General features: G+C 41.3%; 1 protein-coding gene across 1 annotated transcript in view; it reads left to right on the top strand.

Moving 5' to 3' along the window:
• The window catches only part of PHACTR2 (phosphatase and actin regulator 2), a 51,925-nt gene that overhangs the window by 13,665 nt on the left and 17,162 nt on the right, over positions 1 to 21,098 (top strand). The window contains exons 4-7 of the mRNA XM_009281565.1: positions 1,779 to 1,937; positions 16,075 to 16,615; positions 17,885 to 18,084; positions 20,322 to 20,478. Of these exons, the coding sequence (XP_009279840.1) occupies positions 1,779 to 1,937; positions 16,075 to 16,615; positions 17,885 to 18,084; positions 20,322 to 20,478 (1,057 nt within the window). The remainder of the gene's footprint in view (positions 1 to 1,778; positions 1,938 to 16,074; positions 16,616 to 17,884; positions 18,085 to 20,321; positions 20,479 to 21,098) is intronic.

The raw sequence follows: 21,098 nt of genomic DNA, 5'->3' as shown, positions 1-21,098 counted from the left end.
TATGCTTTGGTCGTCAGTGTCCTTGATCCTCTATTCCGCTCTTAAAAGAGGATGGGACTTTGGATCCCTTACAGAGATTGAGCAACATGAGAAAAGGATGTAAAGATGAACAATTTTCTCCCCTTCCTTCCATCTTAAGAAGGCCATCGATCTAGTCCGTGTTGCTTTCATCACGTTGTGCTTCCTGTCTGAGGAAATTATAGTTTGCAAGGAGCAGTTTGAAAGAATACAGGATTGGTTTGAAGGTGCTAAAAAAAGAGATACAGAAAAGGCAGTGGTTGAGCAGTGTGAAGGTAGTTAGAAGGAATGACTATGGAGATGAAAGCTAGATGGGGAAATTACATGGAGTCTTGAAATGTGAGAGGTAAGAAATGTGAAGTGACTGTTTCACGTGGGATGAAGAAGAAAGAAGTGGAAAGTGGCAAGTGCCACTTGGAGGCAGGAGGTGTTTGCTGAACCATGGCATGGATAAGAGGTGGGAATGCCACATGTAGAGGCAGAGAGGAAAGAATGGCTTTATAAACATCTGGAAGAAAGGAGCTAAAGAAACTGAATGTTGCGGTAAGGTAAGAAGGAAGCCTTGTGCAACTGTCAGCTATAGTGAATGAGACAAGGTTAAGAAGGCAGAACTTAGTTTTTACACATCAAGTTGAAGTTAGTGTGTGTGTGAGATTGAAACCATCAGCTTAACCCATAGAGCAGCCCAAGGTAGTAAGAGAGAGGCTGCATAATTGTGTTGAAACCAGTGAACTGCCAGACATCCAGGTCTGATAGAACACAGCAAGAAAGAGGAGGAGGAGAAGGGAGTTGGAATTACCACAATTAATGAAGAAACAACGGGAGAAACCAGAAGAGATGCCAGGTAGATTGGCATAATTTTTGGATGGATAGCAAGAGAATCCTGCAGAAGGAAAGCAATCATCTACGTGAACTGCAGGTGGGGTGTGAGCAACATAAGGATAACAAGCCTTAGAAATGACCAGAGAAGTAAATGAACAGCAATTTTAAAATGCATGGAACAGAGAACAGAAATCAGTAAATAAGGGAAGAGAGAAAGCTGTGAGCCAGCAAGACTATGTAGCATTTTTCAGGAATATAGAGACAAACAGGGAAGAGAAAGAAGTTTTTTTCAGGATTAAAAAAAACCTCATAGCTGAGGTAGTCTGGGTAAGTGAATAAAATATCATCAGAGCTGGAAAAGAATTTGACTTGCAGAATTTAATAATGGTATCATACGTGATACAGGAAGACTTCACCTTGGCTCTTAAGACTAGGCAATGACTTTGTGACCTATTTTATTCATTAACTGGGCACACATATTCTGAGAACTTCTGTCTGAATTCCTGGCTGATTTACCTACTGGGGTGCACCACAGTAGTCCTGCAACTCTGCCCCCTAATTGTCCAGATAAGAGGCCTGTTGGAACACGTTGCAGCTCTGTTGTGGTCCATGCACACATTTCTTTGCTGTGTAAACCAAGATACAGGGAGGAAGAGAACGGGATGCTAATGTGTACAGATACGAAGCTGGACCTGAAAACACACGTGCACTCCCAGGCCCACTACTGCAGACGTGTCTACCCAAAGAACATGGAAGCCTGTAGAGTTCCTTTACAGCGTTAACTTTTCAGAGTAGATCTGCAGCCTGATGTTTCATGTTTCAGTAAGTGTTTCTGCTTTGCTTCCATGGAAACTTGAAAGCAGTGGGATGCTGTGTGTTGTCCATAGGTGCTAAGGAAGCAGTTAAACTAGACAATAGCTTTTTAATTTTCATTTCAGATGGTGATGTAACAGTAAATTTTGAAACTTCAAATGGACATACCATAGCCATTGGTGAAGAAACCATACAGGAAGACAATGTGGTAAAAGCCAGTGGAGATAATAGTACTTTATCAGAGAAAGCATCAGCATTGGAAGGAAAAAAAGAAGATCAAAAAGGTAAATGAACACATTCTTCACAAATTGTTTTTCGCCTACTTAAAATATTAACATGTTCTTCCGTTAGCACCAATACATGCTGTGAGTTCTGTTCTGCCACAAGGATGCCAGCAGAACATGCCGAGAAGATAAGACTTGTGAAACATCAGTATTTCATCACTGGTAGGCATGCCTTTTACTGTGGATATAATAAGGTTATAAAGAGAAGCATGGTCTGAGCATGAAAATGTGTGCAGGGATGTTTGATTTCTAAATTCAATGTGAGCCTTTCCTTGTAGCCATAGGCAAGCTTTGGTTTCAGGTTTTTCTTTTCTGAAAGAAGACACTAAGTGCATATGCATCACCTTGCAATATCATTGCAGAAGTGGCTCACGGGTTGAAAGTTCAAAGTGTTTAAGCCACTTAAAAACCATGTATCATTTTGAAAGTAACTTCAGCAACTCATTCCTATTGGTTTTCACTAAATCTTAAACACTCGCAGTCGAGCTCTTCAGAAATACTCAAGGGGCTATATCACTACCGCAGACTGAACCTAGGTCATTTATGGAAAATGTACTTTATGACTATAGGGTTTTCTATAGATGAATTGCAGTAAATACTGCTAAATATTTAGCAGTTCCAAAGTCCATATTAATTTTGTTACCTTTGCTCAGATCTACCTTGGTAACAAGAGTTTGACTGAGTAAGAAAAAAGTAAAGATTAATGCGGAATCATAGGATTTGGGCCAGTTTTATTTTCTTTCTCTAACCTCTTGAATAATGCACCACTTCTTTTCCCTGTCACAAAGTGTTCTTAAATATTATTCCATTTATTGGATTTTCCTAGAGGAAAGAGCAAGGATACAAAAGATCAAGAACTTCATGTCTGGCTGTTAGACTGAGCAGCCTTTCCAATGTCTTCTAGTAAACTCTACCTAGTGATGAATGAGCCTCTGGAGGTTGAGAGGGTCAGTTCGGCTAACACAAAAATTTGAATTCTTCTCTGAGCTATGTAAATCACTTGACTATGTAAAAAGTGGCTGGATGTCCAAGGAGAACTGCCTTTCTTATGAGATTTCTAGTACTTCCTGTCTCCCAACAAGACAGAAATACAAGATTAGCCTTTTTCATGACATTTAAATATGTCTATCTTTTGGTGCCAACTAGAACCAGATGTGTATTGGGTCAGGGGAAAAGAGTTATAAAAGCCATGGAAAACTCCTTTAAAATGGTTCAGGTTAACTTTGGGGTTAGATCAGACCACTTATTATTTTATGCATCCTGAAATACAGCCTTTTGGAACTGTCACGTCTTGGAATTTTTCCTAAGGTACAGGGGTTTTTTAGAAATACACATTTCTAACTATGTTGAAATCCCCTCTAGCTGACTTCGCAGAATGTAGAACTCCAATGAAGCAGGAAAGGTTCAATATCTATTTAAACACGTTATTACACTCTGCACTCCCTATATATTGTGTTGACCTCACAGGGAGAAACTGAAAATGATTGCTGTACAGGAGCAGAGTCAGTACAGAAGAATATATAGCTATCACACCAGTCCCTCTCAGAAAATGAAGTATATATGGAGAAGGGAGAAGGAAAACAAAAAATGAGCAAAACTGGTATTCTAGGCTTCGTAGAATGTCAATATGACCGTATAGAAGATGCCAAACACTTCAACTATACTTTCCTCTTACATCTAAACATGAAGTTCTTCTACATCTTCAGTCCCCTGAAAAGGAACAAGATAGATTTATTGCAGAGGAATAGTCTGCCCAAAAAAGGTGTTAAGAATCAATTCCACACATCAGCAACGGTGTTACACAGTGCAAATCCAGTACAACTCACTGGATAGTCATTCTGAATACACTTCAGTTATTCTTCATTTCATAGCACATTAAGCAAGAAGGTGAGCCAGTCTGTTGAACTCAGTGGAAGAGCAAGGCCCACTGCATCTCACAGATGCATCTCACCTGACAGATTAATCCTCGGTGATTTTTTATGGCAGATGCAGTAGGTATGCATTACACCTACACCCACTGGCAGAGCGAGGAATTAACAACCACAAAGTGGAGGTTTGCTAGTGTTCACAGAGCATCAAAATCAGAGCTGAAGCAGGAATACCTAGCTCGCTGTCTTCTGCTCAGACCATAAAACATGCTGGTGTATCAGATCACAACCCTCCATCATGAGAACTGAGATAGGTGGAGTGAATAATAGCTGGACAGTTGGGAGTAATGGATGCAAGGAGTTCATCTTTAGTGAGGCTAATGTTTGGCTTTTTAGAGTCTTGAACTCTTATGTGTAAATCTCGAAGGAAGTTATATACACTTTACATGTTTATAAGACCTGAAGACAGGATTAATACCTGCTGTTCAGTAGCATGGTGTGCTGCAGTTCCAACTCCAGCTGAATCAGTGTTCCAAAAAATTCATCTCAGCCCCTGAAAGTTAAGAGGTTATTTTAAAATGCTTTTATGAAATGGTGGTGGTCTTTACTTGCTCTCTGGTTCAAGTGGGTCTTGAAAATTCTCATATAAATATGATGATGACTGCTGGAGCTGGAAGCTTAAAAAGAACAAGTGATACAGGCACATTGTGATAATATGGTGAGAGTTGGCAGCAACGCATGGTAGAATGTGGAATATGTCAGGAGTTAAAAGAAGTTAAAGGAAAAAAGTTGTTTCAGTATGAGCCGCAGAAGTACAGTATCAACAGGGCAAACAATAGGCTCAGCCGTGCAATGTAAAAATGAGTTAAGCAGAAGCGAGTGAAGAAGACGACCCCTGAAAGCTGTTCCCTGTGCTGCCAGGCAGTTCCATAAACTGTGTACCCATCTGCTGCCTGTCAGCTCACAGGTGCCTTTCGTATTTGGTGAAAAAATTCCCTTTGGCAATTTAATAGTGTAACTGTTACTGTTTATAGTAATGATGAGATGTCAGTCATCCAAGCGGGGTGTTTAAAAGGAAATTTCTCCTTTATGTCAGGATAATAAGAAGCTGGTGACAGTTTTACATAAAACAGGTAATTGATGGATAAAGCTTTGCAGATGAGAAATCAGAGAAATCTTTTTTCTAGATCATTTATTCACATTATGTTTGTACTGGGTTGAGTTCTGAATTCTTTTGTTTTGTTTTGTTTTGACTAAGAAAAGTCACGAGCATCTTTTGCAGAAAATAAAGAGCTAAACTGTAGCCAATCTCTGTGAGCACCCTGGAAGGGATACAGAGGAGCGAGTAGACAGGCAACATGTTAAAGTACACCCTGGCTGCCCGGGCAGCAGACCAGACTGTACCATCGTGCCAGGGCTCCTGACCTGTGGCGCTTGTCTGCAGTAGCCCCTGCAGACCCCAGCGCTCCAGGTTCCAGGTGGGGTATGAGCATCGCAAAGGGGATCCAAGAAGTCTTTCTGCCTCCTGCCCCCCACAGCAGTGTTGGAGAAGACCAAAAGCCACATCGGTAGAATAGGTGTCAAAATTGTCGCTGTTTGCCTCCCTAGGTATAGGGACATAGCATGCTGACGCAGCATGCGTGCTGCACATTGTAAAACCTCCTGGTACTGTGTCAGAGCTGCTTTTCTCCTTTCCACTCTCCCAGGATGTCTCTGGCACACAGATGTTCCAGAGAACCCTGAGTCTGTATCCAAGTTCAGTTTGTAAACTTAGGTCTTACTCATTATAGCAAGCTAAATCTTTCAATGATTCTGGTAGATACTTCTACATTTCATTGTTAGCTTGGGCTTGAAGAAGTGAAAGGCTCAGTAACCATTAGCAAGATACTGCCTGGAAAAAAGTAATAAATTTCATTTTGCGTACCATCAGTCAGGTGTGTTAGATGCTGCTTTGATAAATAATTGCATTGCAGGAAGCCAGAGCTCTGTTGCGGGTGCTGTGGGTGTTGTGGGTGACATGGAGCATAAGCTTCTGAAGTGTTCCTATGCCATTTATAGCAGACTGTTCCTCTCAGGTTTTCTCATGTCCTTCAGTGAAGGAAACAGTTTGTAGTCCTGTTTCCAAATGAATTAATGGGATACATGCACATAATGTTTTTTCCCCACAGGATAACTCTAATATGAGAGCTGGCAAAGGTTCCAGGTCTTAGTATGTTGGGTTCAGAGGTTCTTTCCGCTATACTTTGTCTGCTCTCCCTTAAATCTGCCATTAAATTTAATCTTTTATTTTTCTCATGGGTAACCAAAAAAAAGAAGGTTGGAGGCACAACCTCTGGTCTTATGAGCATGAGTCATTGCTGACCAACACTTTAGTTTGTCTACCAAGGAATGTTCTTCAAAGTCAAATTTTCTAGGTTCCTTTTCTCAGAGGTCTTTGCTTTATTTCCCCAAAGCAGAACAAAACCTGTTGAATTTAAGATAGTAACCCTCACCTTCCAGGGTCTCAGACAAGAGCCTGCTTTCTCTCAGAAGACTAATCCTACAAACCACTCACTGTGAGAGACAAGGCAGACTTTCTTCCCTCTTGTGTGCCTAGCTGGCTTCCTACACTCCTGAGTTCTGTAGATCATCGATATGAGCACTATACGTTAAAGGGTTGTTTTTTTCCTGAGTCTCAAAGAACCTCTCACTCCAGCTGAGTTATTTGCTGGCTAAAACCAGTTCTTCTAAGAATAGTGTACCTTTGATTCATCACCTGAACTATGTAAATGAGGCTGAATCCAAATCTTCTTAAAAGGAAAGCTACTCTAGATAAAGCTGTATTTGGGCAGAGCCTGTCCACTACATCAGCCAGGCTGGCTCGTGCGAGTAGGCTGACGTGAGAGGCACGGGCTGTCACCCACAAAAGCTGAGTGGCAGAGGAAAGCTCCTGGTTTGTAAAGCTGCTATGTTTTTTTTTTCTTTTATAGGAAAGATATCCTAATGTGACTCCAAAAATAAGATTGTAGACGTGATTTTAATGAACTAACCACTGAATTATTTGAGCATATCTATACAGAAAGTATAAGAGAATGTACATGCCTTTCACTTTCCAAGTCTCCCATAGACCAAGAAATGGTAAAAGTATGCAGCTGACAGTGAAGATGTTTTAGGTATTTTCTCTTAACAGCTTACTTTTATGCAAAAGTTGGACAGTTAGCAATTTAAAATGACAGTCTGGGTTTTTTTCCTTTTTTATCCTGGAACCAATGCAAAATATCTGAACGTGGTTGCTTTAGGTCAGATGTTACACCTGTCCCTTTCTCCCCTCTCCTGTTTTCTGCACTGTCTCTGTTACAAGACCTCTTGCACATAGTGCTGTTGAAATCATAGCGTAAGAAAGATCTGGAAGTCTGCAGACGTACAGATCTGCTCATCCATCTTCAAGAAAGATGAATTCAAAACTGCAGAGGGAGCTGCGAAAAGCATCATGAGACAGCTGTTCTTGTTCAGCCTAGCAAAACGGAGCCTGAGAGAGCCCAAGTGCGTTTGATGAATGTAACAAGTTGGTATATAGCCAGGAGAGAGCATGGCTAAAGGACAATGCTGGCACAAGTAGAAAGGAATAAACAGTGGCTTGAAATACATTTAGACTGGAAATTAAAGGAAGCTTTCTAACAATTAGAATGGGTCTTTTCTTGAACAGAATTTTAGTAGCAATAGCAAGAACAAAAAATGGAGCTGGTTAAATCTGAAGTTTATCAAAGGATTTTTATGAGTCGACCACCTGCATCAGCACAGTCAATGAGTCCAAAAAAGAGACAAAAGACACCTTGTCTTGCCCTGTGTCCCATGTTTCTGAATGACGACTTCCTGGGTTTTGATTAATCAAAACACAGCGCTTTGCATAGGCTGGAAAAGAAACTCATGATTCTGAAAACTCTTACCGAGTTTCATTTTGAAGGGAGTCACCCTGCAAAAGACAACAAATCATACGTTATTTCCAACTTCCATTTTACGTAGTGTTACTCCACTGAGTTGTGCTCGTCTTCCCAGGAGAAGGGTGCTTTGCAGTTGAGGTAGATTATATGCTTGTGCTGCAGCGCTACTGGTTTTCCATGAGCTAGCTTCATGTCACTGCTTTAGCTGTAGAAACAAAAATACCAGTACTGTATGGCAAAATCCTGGGGTAGAAGAGCTTTTGCCTTTGGTTCCTTAGAAGTTCACAAAAGTAAAGAAAAAATTCTTGTATTATACAACCCAGTCATGTATGGCTTCTGAAACTATGCCCAGGATTTTCATAGGTCCATTTGGTCCAGAGTTTGCAAAAGGTCCCACATTTAGCTTCCAAAATAAGTGCATATGGCACACTGACATCTCTCTGAAAGTCTTTGAGACTTGATGAGTCCCCACAAGAGCTGTTGTATACTGAGTACTTTGTAACCCTGACCATCATTTAGGCGTTTACACGAGAACACAGCTTTCGTAAGAGTCTGGCCCCAATCACAATTTCTGGAAACAAGAAAATCTGGTCTCAAAGTGAGCTTTCTTGAAAATCTGGCCTTTGGAAAATTTATTCTAAACATAAACATATTATTGATCCAAATGCTTAATGAGACATTAACATTTGCTTTGCTTTCCTATTTAAAGAGTAATTTATAGGTGGATTGCTTTTACAGAAGATATCATGATCAAGGCAGCAGTGAATAAAAGATATTCCTATCTGATGGTCTTTTGGAGACCTTTTGTTAAAAGGTCAGTTCGTGATGAACAGATGTCTACATTAAGACAAACAACAGCAATAAAAATACATTGCAGCTGGTACCGAGGTACCTGGGGGATTGGCTTGAACAAATAGATGGGTCTGAACTGATTCAGATGCTTCCTTGTTTTGGAAAAAAAATGCAAAAGAAAGAGCAGGCATGGAGACCAAGGGTCCATATTCAAGCAGAATCATGTTAGGGAGGTACAATTACAACATAATTGTATCTCGAGCCATTTAGAGACATCAGACCATCCCTGTCACTGTTCAAGATCAAGCCACTGTTGCCATTATTAGTTATTTGTATTACTACAGTACTTATGTATATACCAGGAATTTATTGTAGTGTCTTACATAAATGCAGAAAAACACAAAAAAGTTCCAATGGACTTGCAGTAAAAGAGAGGACACTGTGGTTAGGCACTGAAAGACAAGAGGGGACCAGACCGGGATAACAAGCACAATGCCGGCAGCCTAAAAATTGTCAGCTTTGGCATCACAGCAGAGGGGAATTTGAGGGAGGACAGTCAGTGAACGTTCACAAAGCCTGAGGGGCAGCAGAGGAAAAGCAATGAAAAGCATCTGCTTCAAAACTTGGCTTGTCGCTGGCAAAGGCTGGTATAATGGACTGGTCAGGTAGGAACTGGAAATCTGTATCTCAAGAGTAAATGAGAAACAATAGTTTGGGCAAGATCAGACTGACCCTGAGGGCAGTCAGGTTTATATCTGGTGAGATAAAAGAGATGAAGCTAACAAAGATAAAAACAACGAAGCTAATAAAACACCAAGAGGGACAATATGGTCAAAGGCAATCATTTTCACCGCAGCTTTCCTCACGGCTATGAGCAAAAAGAAGATTCATTGGTCAAGGCCAAGAAAAGAGCATGTACGTAATCAAGGGGCGGTCAAGACTCGATGAGAGCTGTAACTATCTGAGCAGATAGGATGCCGCTGTGCAGAAAGAGTCTGCCAGGCTTTGGTATGATGTACATAACAGTATGGAAAAAGCTGTCCTTGATAAAGATGATATCCCAGTGATGGGAAGGTATTTCAGTTAAAATCAGTGTTTTATAAATTGCCAGTTTTAATCACAACTGAAGTCTGCAAGCAAGAACTTTGATGTGAATGAACTGTTCCAATTTTGTTTTTCATTTATAGTTTTTAGTTATTTTTGTAAAGAAAATTTGTACATTATTAGTTGGTTGCCACTAAGATGTGTTTATTTGCAACTAAGTAAAGCTTTAGCTTTATATTTTGTACTTTTTTCCCTGAATCAGAAGATAAATTCTAATACACATTGTTTAATCAGTTACATAGTTTAATGTAGATTGACTGAGATTCTAAATAATTGCACTGTCTTACTTCAGAATATGGTGAATGGTGTATTTCTTTTTACTAGGTTATCATTCTCTTTTTAATATTTTCTCTACTAATATGACTGGAAACAAAACACAGTAATGGCGTATGAGTACACAAGTTTTAAATTCTTTCTTATTAGTAAATAAAATTTTAGCATGCTGGACCCATAAGTAAAAGGTATATCAAAGAATTGTTTACACTTAAAATTCTTTCTGATCATCACGTCCTTCAAGATTCAAAATACACAAAATCTTATCTTCCTTGCCATGTTTGTTATTAAAATATAAAATCTCATCTTCCTTGCCATGTTTGTTATTAATGGAATTAAAATTTTAAAATGTCCTGCTTTTTCACAATTAAATCAGTTTTTCAACTTTGAATGAAGGTAGGTAGGATTTCACAAGGAGATGCTTTTTGCTATAAAAGAGGAGAGCAAAATGTAACAAATATGTATGTTTCTTTCTTCTTCCAAAGTCTATCTCTGGTCCAGAGTTCTTTCTCTGGAAAACAAAGAGGCAGTACAAGAATCTGTGCTCATAAGAATGTGTTTGAAAGCCGTAAAGGTTGCTATGCAATGGTTCTTGCAAAACATTAGCAAAAACATATTAGTCTATAATGGGCTGGAAATAAAGGAGGAAGACACTGTACAGTTAATTCCTTCAGTTCATGCAGAGACATATGTGTGCATGTTGCTTTTAATAACTGCAGGTGATGCATTAGGTTCATGTTAACAAGCCTTAAGCTAGAGATTGAAAAGGCTTTGTTTCCGAGATGAAGAATGTCATTGTTGTCCAACACGTTATTTGTTTTTCGCCTACTAATCTTAAAATGAAAAGGTGCTGCTTATCTCTTGGGAATCTTTTACATGGGAAGGAAGAGAGCAGGGAACGGAGAGGAGATCCAGGGACGGCCATTTAATGTGTGTAAGGGTGAGGCTCTAAGAGGAACATACTGCAAGAAATTAATTGGTTTCCTCTCGAGTGATAAGAGACTGTTAGGAAATCCTTGCAATATTTGCTTGGCTCCTTTCTTCCCCCACCACCGTAGTTTTTAGAAACATGCAAATAAAGCCCATATGATTCTGACGGTATGCTCTTGCTTTTAAAATATCCTTTTCTGGAAGGTTTGGGAAGGCTATCGTGAGACCAAATGGGCACAGAGTTGGTGTAATTGAATAGGTAAAGATTCCCATCTGGGAACTTTAGCTGTTCCCATCTGGGAACAGCTAGTCTTACAACCATAGCGATTATGTTGCAAAATTTTATGTTGACTATAAATGGCTCACCTACATTAACGTTACAGTTGGCATTAGGCGTGCACTTTTGCAGTGAATTTCCTCGTCATCCCCACTTACCCTTCTTTGGTTTGCAGAGCACACAAGCCAGGTTTCTTTTGGATGAAACTAAGCCAAAAGATACATTCGGAAACTTGTGCTCCCACCACTGCTGGGCATGCAATCTACAGAACTAGCCTGAAACTAGTCCAAAGTCAAGTCTCCTGAAATGCACATTGTGGACTTTGAGTCCTCAGTGCTACCTCTTTCACTCTACAGAGCCATTCCTATGGCACGACACAATGTAGATACAGTCCAAATTCCCGTTGACTAAGGAACTGCTGCAAGAAGTGCAGTCTTGTAACAATACCCAAAGAGCTTGCAGGAGAGGAGAGCATTCTCATGGCAAATGATATCCTATTTGATTTAGCTTCATCTCTTTCTGAAGAGTAGAAATACCCTGGGGAAGATACCCAAAATAAAGTTGCTGTGAGCAAGCAGTCTGCAGCTTAGGAGAACGGGTTGCTTCAGGGGAAAAATTCAGCTGCATAGCCATATTTGAACCCATGGCTGAGAGAATGGCCCTGTTCACATTCAGATTCACATGAATCTTGAGTTTTATAGCCTGTTGATCTCAGAGGGCTGGAAAGAAGCCGAGGGAATTTGTTAGAGGAGTAAATGGCATTTCCCTTGTTTAGTTTGAAGCCAGCAGTCTAGTTGGGGATACTGAACGTTAAGGGTGATCCTTGGACGTCTAGAATAGATGAGACTGAGAGAAGTGCCAGGCAGAAATCTTCCATGAGAAGGACTTGAATTGAGACAGACGGTAATTTTTTTCGGAGATAATACTTCAATAAGAGGCAAAAGATGAAGAAGTCTCTCCTGATTCCCAAGAGCTCAAGCAGCAAAAAGTAGGCATTGTTGTCAGGCTTGCTGTTGAATGTACGTGGCATATGTCTGTGTCAGTTGGCTTCTGTTCACTTTCTTATCCATAGAGAGCACTACTGATCACTGCCCAGAAATACCGGCATCCTATGCTCCACCGCTACCCAAGCCTAAGCCTAAATCTAAAAAAGCTCCACTACCACCAAAAAATGCTATTGCTGCTTCCACCACCACCAGCCATAAGAGTAATGAAGCACCTCATGCTAAAAAAAAGGGAAAGGCTCCTGCTAAGCAGCCTCCTCTCCCACCGCCCAAGCCAACAAGTCACAGTGCAAATCGAGAAGCTGGTGAGTACTGCACAGGCAGTGCCAGTTAGAGTGGGTGCATGTGCATGGGGGTGCTTAGCTTGGTCTTATGATACCTTCTGCCTTTGTACGTAGCAGCGTTACTAAAGAGCATGCCACGGATGTTTTTAGCTATCTTCCCACTGAGCTCTGGTTCTGCTGTCTGCAAACACCCCAGACAGCGGACAAATCACTTCGCTGTTTAATGAACGTGTGCACAACACCAAGCACATCGCAGACTATATTGAATTCCCAGCTCAAGTGTGAATGCTGGCAACAAAATGACCCAGAGAACTGCTGAAGAATCGGCAGGGAAAAAGGTGACTTCTGAAACGAAACATACGAGTTGCCCCAAAGTAAAACTACCTTGGTATTGCTGTACCTTTCTGCTGGAAATACCTACTATTCTGATTAATTTGACAAGATTACAAGGTCTCAAAGAGGTAAAGGATAAAACCATGAAGATGTCTTTAAAGACTGTTGAGTAGCAGTTGTTTTAGCTGAAAAAAAAAAAAAAAGAATTATAACTCATTAGAAATGGCCAGGCTTCCCTGAGCTGGTTGATGGCTAACTGTGATTCTAAACACTCACTAGAAATGGAAAATGTCCATTATCAGGCACGTAGCAGATGTGTTTATCACTACACTTTCAAACCAAAATTCAGCAGTGATGCTAGATTAAAGATTATAGGTAGCTGTTCTTAAGGTACTGATCTCGAGTTTGAATGGTTGTCATTTAGATGATGGCCAAAATGAAAACATCCAAATATAATTTGAACACAAACAATATTATGATGAATGGACTGTATATATGCATTGGCCAACTTATACAAGCCTTGTGTTTTCAATCCTCTGTCAGTCTTTCAGAGCCCTTCAGTCCCTCCAGTTTTCTCTCCAAGTATACCTCTTCATAGCTTGTAAATTTTGGCACGTTTTATATTTGAAGCACACAGAAGAGAACTGTTTGAAAACATTGCAAGACTGCTGGAGTTACAATAATAACTTTGCCATAAAATATCCATTAACTTGGTATTAACTGTCCCTACTACATCAGACAACCACAAGAATAAATATTTTGAAAACCCAGAATTTGCTGCTTGTATTTCACATTCATCTGGAAAACTCAGTTCTTCCCAGGTGAAGGAACCTTATAACAGCAAACCTTTCAGAAATAAAAAAACCCATCACATAAAGAAATTTTTAGACCAGTGGTTGGTAACAAGCTCTCGGGTATCTCAGTTCTTAAATTAAAATACATTCAGATTCCATATTTGTCTTTTAGTAGCCTTGCTGAAATTTTATGCAGTGCTTGAGACCATATGGGTATAAAATATATCAATATATCCCTTATATAAAATAGTACATATTCTACTGGTAATTTCTTCCAACATTAGGTACATTGTGTTCATTTGAAGTAAGGCAATACTTAATAAATAGAGCTGATCGGGAGCAGTATTTAGTACAAGATGTTTATCAGATCCAGGTGAAAGTGAACACCTGATGCAGCCAGTGATTCAGTCCCATGAAGGAGAAGCGGAATATGAGTAACAACTGAGCTGTGGCTCTCCTGAGGGCACCACAGCGGGTTTCCAAACTGAAATAGTGGAGTTGGGAGAAGGGGGGACTTAAACATAGGCATGGACATGTGCCAAAAGGCAAGTAACAGCCATGAAATTTTTCATTTAAACAAAATTCAAATCTTCTACTGAAAAAGAGGCATGACAGAAAAGTGTCAGCCAGCCCAGTCAAAAGCAACAATAGCAATAGCGCTTTTGACCCATGTGAAAGCGTAGGGGGGATTTTCCCTGGGAGAAATATTTCAAGTTGCTGTACCTAATTGCAGGTCCAGAAAGACTCTGAAATTATTCTCAGGGTTTTTTCAATGGAAATATCTTTTGACATTTTCCCAGCAACAATTATAGTGTGGCTGTAAATTTGTATTATGCTGGTGTTCTTAAGTGTAAGCATGTAACTGGTTCTGTTGACGTCCAGCCTGTGTTTAAGTGCTTTGCTGGATCAGAACCAGAGCCTTTTCTTACTACCATCCACTTACTCAGTAAGGTTTCTGCTAAATAATATGCAGGTTGGAGCCACCATCTATTTTCACTGTGATTACAAACTGCTGCCTATACCATTTCTTTGCTTCCTTTTGATTTGCCGGTAAGTTAAGTCAGTGATTTGTAGTTGATGTGGATGATTAGTGCAGTATCAGTAGATTCTGTACTGTGCCCTTTACACTTACCTTGCAGCACAAAGAGGGACAGTGATTTGCCTGAAGTCATGAGTTTCTGCAGATTTTTCCAGATGTACTGAAAGTCTCACAGCACTCTAAATGTTTATAAACCATAACATTCAGCTACAGAACAGTATAACGTGTCTTCTGAATTATTTCCATCTTCTTTGACACTGAGAACAGTCTCGCTGTGAAAGCTATTTTTATATCATGCGCTTATTATGGCCAGTATCTGTATTTTGGTTCTATCCTAATCTGCTGGGGTTTTGTTTTTATTTAAATGCTTATAAGTAAAGTAGGCCTTTCAGCAGATTTCTATTACAGCTTTCTGTTTTACTCAGTAAGCTTAGCCGCAAGGCTGCTGTGTAGCTTTATAATGCTTTCATTTGTCCTTTTGAGGTTAATGCATTTTTACTACAGCAGAAGTGTTTGAGTTGGATGCATTTTGATGAAAAGGACTGAATCGTTAAGAAGGTTGTCATTTTTATTGCTTTTTAAATGAAAGTCAGAAGTCTGAAGCTCCCAGTCCAGATGATGGGTGCATTAACACAGCAATCAGAAATGTGACTGGAATGCACATGGGCATGCAGGCTAGCTGAAATCTTCTCTTGCAAACTTGGGCACTGATACATATATGCTTCAATCATATATGTATCACATATATGATACAGGATTAAACAGCAACATCACTGGCCAGCTTGTACAGCTGCTGTCAAAACATTTTCAAGGCTACCTGAGTTGGTTGCTGGTAAGACGAAGATTTCCAGTTTATACAGGAGGCCTTCAGTGCCTTCTTCCTTCTGGAGATCATTTGTGCAGAGTGAGATCAGTGGTTTCTGCCTCTGTTTTATGGCCATGCCCAGCTGGACCTGAAAGTACATCTTGTTTTGCTGTCTGCTGCTTGCCATTAACTAGGAGCACACCACTTGCAATAACACTGTGAAAGGTAATTAACTGATACCCATAGTGGTCCTGAGGTGTTCGTTGAAAAGCATAAGGAAAATCATGGTGTTCTCCTAGTGCTCAGACCAAACATTCATGTAATAGAAAAGGTCAGGCAGTTTTCTCTGGTAGCAATTTTTTTAAACAGGGCACTAAACATGTTTGGAATAAGAAGTGGACTTTTTAGATGACGTCCAGGCAAGTTGTAATGGGCCAATGCAGAATGCTAGAATCAAACTCTCACCCATTTGTGAGGTTGATCTCCTCCACTGTTCTTGGGCAAGTATTCACCGTTTCAGTTTTTCCCACCTCAAAGGCGAAATTTGAACTGCAACATTTACTCATCTCAAGCATATAGATGAAGGATTGTAGAAGTATCAAGTGTAATTTTTTCATTTTTTAAATACCAGCACACGTCAATCCATGCAGAAAGAACGGTGCAAAAATCATATAGTTGCAAGACTGTAAAATGCTTTATCTTTTCTTATTTTAGCTAGTTCCTCTCATGCAAAAAAACCACCAGTCTCTTCATCACCATCTCCTTCGTCCACATCATCTCATCCCAAAGCCTCTAAGGAGACTTCCAGCAAATCGGGCACATCAGGGACTACCAGGGGCAAGAAAAAACCTGGGAAACAGTCCGCCCCACGAACAGCGCCGGATGGGGCTGCTTCTTCCCCCTCAGGTGCCACAGCCAACAGGTTGGAAGCGAAGGCAGAAAAACCGGAGCCTGAGCAACCTTCCATAGTAATTTCTGAAATGGAGGACGCAGACCAAACAAGCAAGCTCATTGTCCCCCCTCCTCCCACCGCTGCCCCTCCTCCACCTCCACTTCCACCTCCTTTTCCTGCTGCAGCTGGTCAGCCCGCTGTCTCCTCAGATGCCCAAGATGTGCCAGACGGCTGCGTGGCAGGGCCAGCCGTCCCTGGATCAGATACTAAGCCTCTTCTCCAGACCGAGCGTGACACAGACGAGAGCCTGAGCAGTACGGCCCTAGACAGCGGTCCAGATGCTAGTGGAGAAGTCACAAAAAGGTAAGATGGTATGGCTGTCATGGGTAAGTGGTAAGACCCACAGCCAAGGAAGCCACATTTCTTTTTGTAAGGGACACTGTAGGCACATGGGCATCACTCCTGTTTCTTCTACTGACTGGTAACTGTGTCTTTTTCTTGGAGGCCCAGGGCAGTGTTGCATCCCAGCACAATTTGTTCTTTGCCAATGTCTTTGAGCCATTCACCTGCAGTACCTCATGTTTCCCCAGAAGGTCATTGCTCATAACCTGCCTCCTACATCGTTGCATGGCTTAATGTGACCACTGCAGTCAGCAATTCAGCTAGTAGCTGATAACACTTTTATTTCTCCCTCATAAAGGCAAACAAGAAATCATGTTGAATTACAAGGGGGTTTTACTTTTTTTGTGGATATCATTAAATATCTCACTGCTAAAGCTCTCAATTCGGTAGCTGAATTTACTTGCAGACTTGAAAATGACAGTTTCAGGCTTCGGTTAGTAGGTGTTTGGTCTGTCACTGCCTAATAGCTTGTCTAAGTCTCAGATACTATAAAATCTAGTCAAGAGCAAGGTCATAATTACATTTTTTAAGCAAAATAGTTGGCAGCAAAAAAGAAACCAGCTTATTAATCTGTCTTTTCTCTGCCATGAGAACCAGCATCTTTCATAACAACCCAAGAGAGTTTAGTCTAGATGCCAGTGGCCTAGAGACTTTCCTTTAAATTCTTGCTGGTATCTCTGTGCCAGCATTACGCTCCTGTGCTGCTTCTTCCCTTGCTCTACCCTTCCTTTATGAAAAGGTTTTCCCAAGGCAGAGAGCACTCTGCTGCTGATGTCCGTGTTCGTCAGCAATGGGCATGAACATTTTGGACTCAACAGCAGTAAAACTGTATTTGCAATAAATAGAGTTAGGCTTTGCACTCCTGTCTGCTCTCCAACTCACTCCTCTCACCCCCAACTTTATGAGCTGTTTTTCTCTTCTTAGTAGCTTTTATGTACTATTGGTCCCATCCCACAAGAAATAAAAAAGAATTAGGATTTTTCTTTATACAGGCTTTGCAGCACATCATTCCAGACTGTTAGCATCTTTTTTCCTAACATACATACACACAGATACGTATACACATACACATACTTTATATATGTTTTATGTATGCATGTTTTTCAGAAAAGAGAAGTTAGTTTGAGTAACAGAACTTTTGTTTTCATACTTGCTTATACAGTCTGTCTCCCATGTGTGTTCTGTGCTGCTTGCATTAATGTGACACTATGTCTGCTTCTGAATTAACAGCTTGGCTACCCAAGAAGACCAAGAAGCGGAGGCAACTGACCAGGCACACTCTGAACCGGTGGAGGAGGCTTCTGATGCTGCTGCCCCTCCTGAGAGTGAAAGTAGCAGAGAGAGCCACAGCAGTGACTCAGACTCTGACGGACCGATACTGTACACAGATGATGATGATGATGACGATGATGATAATGCAAGTGCTGAAAGTAAGCCCCTGACAAGAAGGGTGTACTGGGAAGGGGTGGCCACCTTCAGCTATATCTAATATACATGTTTGGTCTGGGCTGGCTCAGAGAGCCTACTAAGCTGCTGTGATTGCATCCACATTGCTAACTGGAACTTACTGGTTGAGTGTAGTCCAAAGACATCTACACCCAGCGAGATTTTGTGCAGCTGCCTCCATTAAATTGTGGCCTTCAGAAGAGCAAAGACTTTGGGATGGAGCTGCTAGCAAGCACATCAATCCATGGGTGATTCTGTTTCAGGACCTGGTTCTCTGGCAGGGCATCCTGCTGAGAGGTTGCAGGCTGCCTTTTGTGCATTGCGTTATGTGAGCATGCCTGACCCATGCTAGTGCAAAGTAAAGAGAGGGTATGGCTGCATGGGGTAGTTTTAGATGATTTAATATTTTACCACTACTGAGAAATGAGTGTCCCACTTCTCCCAGACGATTGTGATCAGAAACCTGCTGGGGTCCATGCAATGGTGGGAGCAGATCAAGCGTTGTGTGGGTGGGAGTGGAGGTGGGAGGAGCAGGTTCAGGAGAACATGAGGATGGAACAAGGCCTCCATGTTAGGGCATCAACGAGCCATTGATTTGACTTGCCCATGTCATGAACATCTACTGTTAAAGCACCAGTGTAGCTTTCAACTGAATTGCACTAGAAATCCCAGAGTTTCTTGTGGGAGTAACAGGCAGGGGTGGACAACAGAGGAGGCCCATCAGTCAGCAGCTTCACTGTCTGAAAGTCATTTGTTCCTCTTTGACCAGGGTGTTTTTAAGCATTGGAGCACCTTAGCAGACAGAGCAGATCACAGTGGATTACTTCTAAGTTTACAGCTCTGAAATTTCATCTGGGGTCGTGGCTGTATCATCACCATATATCATTTGGCAGAAGTCCTTGCTGCTGCTGAAGGGGGTTGTGCTGCCCACCCTCTGCCTCATCCCTGCTCCCAGCTGTTCCTTTTTCCCTTAGGCCAGTGCTCATGTTTGTTTTTGCAGTGGTGGCTGATTTTCAGTAGAATCGGTTCCCTGATCCAGCTCACCACATGGTTTCACCTTTGCTGGAGCAAAGGAGGTGGCAGCAACAACCTGTCAGGGGTAGAGAGGAGGGCAGCCCTACCCCTACCACCAGCAGGGTGGCCTTATGTCAGAATAAAATGACCATCAAACCATCGCTTGAGAGCCTTGCCTGCAGCTGTTCAGGAGGAGGTGCTTCACGGTGCTTAGTGAAGAAGGCCTGAACACAAAAGTGCTGTGTACAGAAAGGGGGGGGAAGGGAGAATGAACATTTTTTTTTTTCCTTGGACACTGGTGTGGCAGAAGGTGAAGTGCCAGCTAGCTCAAGAGGCTGAAGTCTTCTGCAGTTCTGCGTTTGGTTTGAATATGATCCAAAGTGGTAGCAACCAAAAATTCATGTATTCAGACAGCAGCACGGTGTCTTATGAGAAGTGAGCTGGGAGCCTGTGGTCTTACCAAACTGTCTAATGTCATAAAAACCTGCCAGTCTAGGACATATGTAGCCCCTTGGTCAGAATATCAAGAGGCAAGGGAAAGACTAAAGGCCATGAAAAATACTCGTCCTTCCACAGCTGGCTGAACCTAACGCTGGCAAAATTGCACAGCCCTTGTCCCTACGGTATCTGTTTTATGGATAAACAGATTGCTTCCGTGCCTGGGCGTTCCTGCCTAGGTTACTTTACAAGCACTCAGAGCACTTTTCTAAACTGTATATTTTGCTTTAATTTACAAATTAGTTAAAGATGAAAAGCACTATACAAGAACTAAGTGGTATTAGATTGAAAAAACAAATTGAAAGAATGAGGGAAAAGATGAGAGAACAGGACTAAACCATTTAAAGCAGAAGTAAAAGAGCAGCAGGTTGCTAAATATACTAAGTAGATAAATAAACCAACCTGTAATGTATCAGACTTCAAAGACACTTACGCGTAGATTTGTCATTTTTATCCTGTCACTTCACAGGTGACAAGTGATGTTTATAAAACTCCTCTATCAATTTGGCTGGTAGCTTTTTCATCCAAGCCTTTGAGCTTTTTATTGTTGTGAACTGAGCTAAAACTATTTTTCTTTTGATGTTAATTAAAATTCCTCTCCTGCATGTGGGAACAAGGCTGCTTTGGGGAGGTATTAAAGTTCTTACTCAGAGTTTGTATCTGTAACCTAAGCATGAATGAACTAAATCTACCCTCCTCCTTTCCTCAGGCTCTTTGGCAAGTAAAATTCGTCGCAGGGATACTCTTGCTATCAAACTTGGCAACAGACCTTCTAAGAAAGAATTAGAAGACAAAAATATCTTGCAGCGTACATCTGAAGAGGAGAGGCAGGAAATCAGACATCAGATTGGAACGAAGCTAGTGAGGTATCAGTGGCAGGGTAAATGTGATTTCGCTGGGCGGAGGTGGAGGAAGAGAATCAAGAACACTGGGTTCACGTTTTAAATGCAGCCCAGTGTGCGGTGCAGGATCTTTGTGGTACAACTGCCTGGAAAACAGTAGTTTTACTTCTCAAAAAACTTTAAAATGTCAATAATGCATTTTTGGTTCTGCAGGAAACAAATCTGAGAGCGTCTGGGTTTTGGGGTTGTTTGGGTTTTTTTTAAGAAGATGAAGAGAATAAGAGCGACTCCAGAATAATCAGTGCCATGGTTCAAGGTTTTTCTCACATTGGTTAGCAGGTACTTGCACTAGTATATCCCCATCTCGGATGGAGTAGTAGTTCCTGACACACACAGCATGCCTGTGCATGTTTGTCCCTCCTGGCCCTCCCCATCCTCCTCCTGCTCTCTAACTCCTTCATTATTCATGTGCTGGCTCCAGCAAAAGAAATGGAGGGAGGCTGACTTTGTAGGTCAGTGTTTAGTGTTTTACTGTGCTCACCTCTGAGGCATGTCTTTCTCATGCTGTTTAACTGCTATGGGATATATGTTACTTTCTCTTCCCGGACTTGAGAACATTGCATAAAAAAGACTAATTTTCACTT

Source organism: Aptenodytes forsteri, unplaced genomic scaffold (assembly GCF_000699145.1).
Source record: "Aptenodytes forsteri isolate BGI_AS27 unplaced genomic scaffold, ASM69914v1 Scaffold82, whole genome shotgun sequence".
NCBI classification, from domain to species: domain Eukaryota; kingdom Metazoa; phylum Chordata; class Aves; order Sphenisciformes; family Spheniscidae; genus Aptenodytes; species Aptenodytes forsteri.
This window is presented reverse-complemented; position numbering and strand designations above follow the sequence as displayed.